Consider the following 6,291-nt stretch of genomic DNA (forward strand, 5'->3'; position numbering starts at 1 on the left):
TGAGTGCATCACCACCCACAGAGATAATATTCTTTCTATACTTTTTCATTTATATTTAAGTATACACATGTATATGTTGGATGGCTGCAATGTAAAATGTATATCCTTCTGTGGAATGTGGGTAAAGAGTTTGAAAACCATTGCTATAGGACACTTGGGTTTACTTCTCAAGCCCTAGATCTGGTTACAATTTAAGACCTGTGGATATTGAACCACACGTTCCACACCTTTTAGACATCCTCTACAGAGACCTCAAACTCAACACAGCCAAAATCAGACTCAAGACCTTCATCCGAAACTTGGATTTTCTCCTCTGTTCTCCATCTCAGGGAATGGCCCCACTATCTATCTAAGTGCAGAGGCTGGAAGCTTGGGTATCATCCTTGATACTTCTCCTCCAGCCCATGTCTAAGTCCTGTTGACTTAACAACTTCTAGAAATCCTGCCTGCTTTTCTGTTTGCATTACCCAGGTCCAAGGTGCCCTGATCTGTCACCTTGATGGACTTTTTTACACTTGGGCTTCCCTCTGTCCCATTCTCTACAAAGTATCCTGGATGGTCTTTTAAAAATATAACCCTGAACATGTCACTTCCTTGTTTAAAAATCTTTCAATGGCACCTCATCATTCTTAGACTCAAATTCTAAACGTGGCTGACCAGACCTCCCCAAGAGATCTGCAGTCTTATTTTGCACCATCACCCCCTGCCCCCTCTCTGCATTATTGCCACACTGGTTGTGCCAGATGTGGTTGGTTAGCAGATAGCTCCCATTCCGACTGTTTATGTGCCTTCTGTGCTACACGTGCTGGAAAGCGAAAGCATTTCCTGATTCCACTGAAGCTAGGGCTCCAACAATTAGGTATGCTAGCATGAGGTTTGGAAGGTGGAAATAGGCATAAGTCAAACAATGTTGGCTGTTTTTGCTTGGAAGTAAGGTTGTGGAGACTCTAGGATATGGTTTCTGGCTTCAAGTCTTGACATTTCACTGCTCTAGCAGTAGCACTGGAAGGGACATCTCGTCCTTGGGTAGCAGCTTTTCAATCTTTTCAGTGATGGCCTCCTGGCTCCTTTCTGTGAGAGGCAGTAGCTCCCCTGGTGTGTCAGTTCTGTGGTGTTCTAGGAATTCTTCCTAATATCCAGCCCAGAGCCCATTACTTTCCTCAATGTCTAGAGTGGTTTGTTTCTAAACACTGGACTTCACTTGGCTTCTAGAATCTGCCATGCCTCCTCCCACTGTAGGGTTGTTATACTTGTTATCCTAATGGAAACCTAGGCTCATATCCTTATGCCACTTAATCTCCAACCCCATCTCTCAACTCCTTATATAGTCTTTTGATCTCAGTTCAAACATTTTGTTTGGGAAGGTATCCCTCATCCTCAAGAACAGATCAATATTCCTTATTAAACATATCACTCTTATAATTACATATTTGCAGGACTCTAGAATTCGAGCCCCAAAGGACTTGACTATTTTGCTGTAATCCATTGCCTTGAAAGAGTTGGGTGTGTTAAATGAACAGAATGAAGGAGGCCAGAGTGGAGGGTGTTAGGACAAAATCAAGCCTCTTCTAACACTGACAAGCCCTGTGTCACTTCCTCTGGGCCTTTTCCCAACCACATCTTCCCGTGACTCTACAGCCAGCCTGAACACACCTTGTGCTCTAGTCTCCAGGTCTTTGCATAGACTGCTTCTGTTGCCTGAATATCTCTTCCTTTTTCACCTGACTCTTCATCTTGCAGGTTTCAGTCCAGACATCATTATTTCTTCTGCCAGACCTGTTCCTGAGGCAACTCTATACTCAACACAAAAAATACTTAATATTATTTTAAAAATTGCTTATTTCTTATCTGTAGCTCCCTCTGCAAGTGCACTTATTCACAGGTGTATAAAAGCACCTTGTTTGGGGCCTTGCGCTAATGGCCTTCAGTACTGTTGAAAGTTGAAGAAATGAATGTCAGCTAGCCCGTCAGCCTCAGTCTGGGGATCTGGACACCCTCCCCAGGAGCCCATGAACAGTGAGGGATTGTTAATTTGGGGACTGTTAGATCAGGAGAGGAAGTCGGGGGAGGTTTGTTCTGTTCCAGCCCATGGCCCAGTCCGGACACCGCCAGGCAGGAGGCCCTGGAGCAGATCCTGGTGGGGGCGCAGGGGGTGGGGAGCATGGGCAGGGAAACAGATTGTTCCTCTGCTCCCTCCAGTTACGGGGGAGGAGCAGAGAGAGGGAAGATTCCTTCCAAGGAGGCTCCTTGGCCCAGAGCCTGCTAGGAGGAAGGGGGAGGGGACTATGATGAATGCAGGCTTTTACCCCCATCAGGCCTCCAGCACTGTGAGGGAGGGAAACCTGTGGCAGAGTAGAAGAGGGGGGTGGGGGAGAGGACAGAGGGAGGGAGGGATGGAGGAGGGAAGAGTGTGTTTGCTTTGGGAGACAGGAAGGGAAGAAGGGCTGAGCTGGCTCTGAAACTCATGATTCCCAAAAGCCATCCAGGCCTCAACTGCACCAGATCAGCTCTGGAAATACCCTCAAATCACTGAGTCAGAGAATCAATACGCTGGGAACAATAATTCTTAGGATCAGATCATCTCATCATCTCAGAGACAGAAATTCCTTCAGAAGGCTGTGTCTAGAGTCTCCAGGGAAGCTTGGAGTTCTATGGGAAGTTTCCTGGACTTTCTTCCTCCCTTATAGCTGGAAGAGACAGCATTTTATTTTTAAGCCCATGAACAATCTGTATCCAATTTAGTACAATTACAATAACTGTAAGATGTGAAATTGACACCTTACCTTTGTCTACCCCACTGGTTTGTAATCTCCAGAGAGCAGAGTCCCTCTCGTTCCTGTTAGTACTATTCAGAACTGTGGTCTCAAACTTGGCTGCCCATCAAGAGTTGCTTGGGGTGCTTATTAAACATATTTCCACTCACTCCAGTGATTCTGATTCCTTGGAGGTAAGGACTTAACACTTTAATTTTATATACTAACTGATTCTGACGCAGAGGTTTAGGTAACAACTCCCAAGGGCCTGGGACAACATTTGTTGTTGTTCAGTCGCAGCACACCAGGCTCCTCTGTCCTCCACTCCCCTAGAGTTCCCTCAAATTCATGTTCATTGAGTCAGTGATACTATCTAACCATGTCATCCTCTGCTGCCCCCTTTTCCTTTTGCCTGCAATCTTTCCCAGCATCAGGGGACAACATAGTAGGTGTAAAATGTTGCCTGTGGACCTGGACATGTATTTGCAAGGTAAACAAAGGGTGTGTGGCAAGCCTTGGTTGAACTAGGGCCTGTGAACCTCTGCAGCCAATATTTTGAAAGGAAATAGTGCAGCAGCATTAGCAATACAAAAGATAAATATTTATTCAGAACAAAACTTTAAACAAATCAATTTTACATTCTAAGCCACAAGGAAATAGCAAAACATAAAGCAAAGACAAAAACAGTAAGAAAAGCAGTGTACTGTCTTTTCTACTTTAACTCGGTAACACTTAGCAGACCCAATGCCCTCTCGCTTGGCCTATTTAACAAGTTACATTTTAGAGTTAACAGCTCACGTAGAATTCCATTTTCTCCTGTGAGCCAGGAGGTTGCAGATGAGCTCCAGGTAGCTGCTTCTCTAGGGGTTCTGGCTACTGAAGCTAAGGTGCAAATGTAAACCTTTCTTTACTCAGGAGGGCTTCTACTTCTCACTGATGGTGATGACCGGGGAGGGGAAAGGTCACAAAGACCTGGACGACTTTAATCCAGATGTGGTACCCGGGCATCAGCGTGCACCCTGGATTGTGTTCCTTTGCCCCTTCCATATCTCCCAAGTGTTCTGAAGCCCCTGCCAAATCTTTTGCTTCCTCCCCCAGATGATGTCTTAGCATTCCCCTGGGCTCATTCTGGAAAGAGCAGACTTTCTGGGCCCTCAAGTGTTGAGGAAAATGTTGTGAAGTGTGAGAGGTAGTGGAATGAGCACCGGGCTTGGGGTCAGGGAACTCTACTCTAGGCTAGCTCTGGCACCAGACAGCTATGTGATTTCGACCCAGTCATATAACCTCTCTGTTACTGTTTCATCTGTTGGAAAACCAGGGGATTGGTCTTAACCAACTTTTAGGTCCTTTTCAGCAGGAAAACTAGATTCCATGATTCTGTGAAGAATGACTTCTGAGCCACTGAAAGCGCTGTCACAAAGTCCATGCATTCTAATGCCATAGGAGAGGCCCGTGGCCACCATTCAGAGCTTATTGACTCAGGTTACATACACTTCTAACAACACTGGTTTCACAAAATTCTCAGACCACATAGATTAGAAGCAGCAAATTAAAAGGGACGGGATGAACTGCAAAAGATAAACACCCTGACAGAAGCCAGAGTCAACGATGTTCTCAATTCAACAAACACTGATGGAGTGCCTACCATGTGCTGGGCCCCTACCTAGCACTGGGGCATAAAGATGAGCAAGGCAGCTCCAAAGGTAAAAACCAAGGGAGAAGACAAGGCGTAGGAAGTAAAAAAGTACCAGAAAAAAAAAATCTCCGAATACAAAAATGAAAATAAAATTTTAAAAAGGGCAGGGCAACATATCTGCACACTACAGTTCTCGGTAGTCATTACTGATGACAAGAGTCACCAAATTCAGGAAAGGCCGAAAGGAGTAAACTCGATTTAGGAAGGCAGAGTGAGATGTCTCTTGTAGGTTTAAGAAGATCTCCTTCAAAAAACTATAAAAAATGGTTTAAAAAAAAGTTTTGGCACTTAAGAGGGCTAAGCTGGCTTTGTGTTCACCCTGGCTGGTAGGCGGGTGTTCAGTGCCCGGCCACGCCGGTTAGCTGAGCTCCCACGGAATTGTGAACCGCTTTGGGACATTGGGCAAAGGCGTGTCCTCGCTTGCCACAGAGGTTACACACGATGCCCTTCCGGCAGTAAGGGCTCAGGTGCCCCTCCTCCCCGCACCTGAAGCACCTGTCCTGTGTGCAGCTGCCGCTCATGTGGGTCCGGGAACCACATTTAAAGCACGTCTTGGGCTGCCCCTTGTACCAGCTGTAGCCCCTCTCGGCCCCCAGGAAAAAGGCTCCCGGCAGGTGCCTGACCCCTCCCTCCCCCTGGCGCAGCTCGATCTCGCACTTGTACTCCCCGGTCCAGATCCCAAACCTGTCGGTCACTTTCACGGGAACGGCCAGCACATCGCAGTGGCGTTTGAGCCAGGTCACGATGTCCTCCACGTCCACCGTCTCGTTCCGGAAGAGAATGAAGAGCGTCTTCAGGCTGGACTTGCTCCGCCCCAGCACCACAAAGTTCTCCCAGCAGTCCTCCTGCTCGCGCTTCTCCTCGTAGACGCGCAGGAACAGGGCCAGCTTCTCCGCCGAACGGAAGCTCACGTCGAACTCGCGACTGCCCGGGATCTGAATGACCGCGTAGATGTCGCTCGGGTCCATGCCGATGGAACGCAGGATGAGCGCGCCCACTACGAAGTCCCTGGTTGGGCAGGCGCCCTCGTCTCCCTGGAAACAGATGCGCACGAGGAAGCGGCCCTTTCCCGGGCCCGCAGCGGGGCCAGCCGCCGTAGCCTGCTCGTCCTGGGGGGGCCGGTCGGCTGCGTCCTCGGCCGCGTCGGGCCTCGCCGGGGTCGCCATGGCTGCCGCCTCAGCCTTCTTCCTCCTGCCCGCCTCGGCTGCACCCTTTTTCTTGCGGGAGTCCGCCGCCTCTCCAGCTGGGTCTCTCCGGCGGCCCTTCGGGTCCCCGCGGCCGGCTGGGGGGAAGTCGCCGAGGCTCGGCGCCGCCAGACCCGCGGGAGCACCAAGCCCGCCTCCCGCGCCGCTGCCGCTTTCTTCCTCCCGCCGCGGCGGCCGCGACTCACGGAATTCGCCCTTCTTCTCGGCCAGGTTCTTCACAACTTGGGCCCAGCCCATCTTCTCGCGGCCGCCCTCGGCCTCCTCGGCCCTGGTCGACGGGCGCGCGGGGCCCAGGAGCTGCGGCCGCCCCCGCTTCCTCTCCTCCTCCGCGCCGCCGCCGGTGGCCATTTTACCTCCTTCCCAGCATCCTCCACTCGCTCCCGCAGCCAAAGTGCGCCCATCGCGCGCGCCCGCCCGCCCGGGGTTGTGGGGGTTTGGGCTTTTTTTTTTTTTTTTGAAATTCGATGCTTCTCTTCCCCGCCCCGCCAAAGTATTTACTTGAGGCGCTCGGGCGTCCTGCGGCTGCGGGCCGGGAACCCCCTGGTAAGGGCTGGACCGCGTTTCCGCTAGTGCTCGCTCCAACCCCACCTCCTCGGCCCCGAAGCGGGATGGGGATCTTGGAGCGCGTCCCTGTCCG

The 6,291-nt window shown here is 50.5% G+C and overlaps 1 protein-coding gene across 1 annotated transcript; it reads right to left on the bottom strand.

Moving 5' to 3' along the window:
* Nucleotides 1-3,332: 3,332 nt before the first annotated feature.
* On the bottom strand, nt 3,333-6,016 carry ZCCHC3 (zinc finger CCHC-type containing 3). Its single transcript, XM_027977045.2, has one exon. It carries the CDS (start codon nt 6,000-6,002, stop codon nt 4,788-4,790), a length of 1,215 nt encoding a protein of 404 aa, XP_027832846.1. The 5' UTR covers nt 6,003-6,016; the 3' UTR covers nt 3,333-4,787.
* Between the last annotated feature and the right edge of the window lie 275 nt (nt 6,017-6,291).

Source organism: Ovis aries, chromosome 13 (genome assembly GCF_016772045.2).
Source record: "Ovis aries strain OAR_USU_Benz2616 breed Rambouillet chromosome 13, ARS-UI_Ramb_v3.0, whole genome shotgun sequence".
NCBI lineage: Eukaryota > Metazoa > Chordata > Mammalia > Artiodactyla > Bovidae > Ovis > Ovis aries.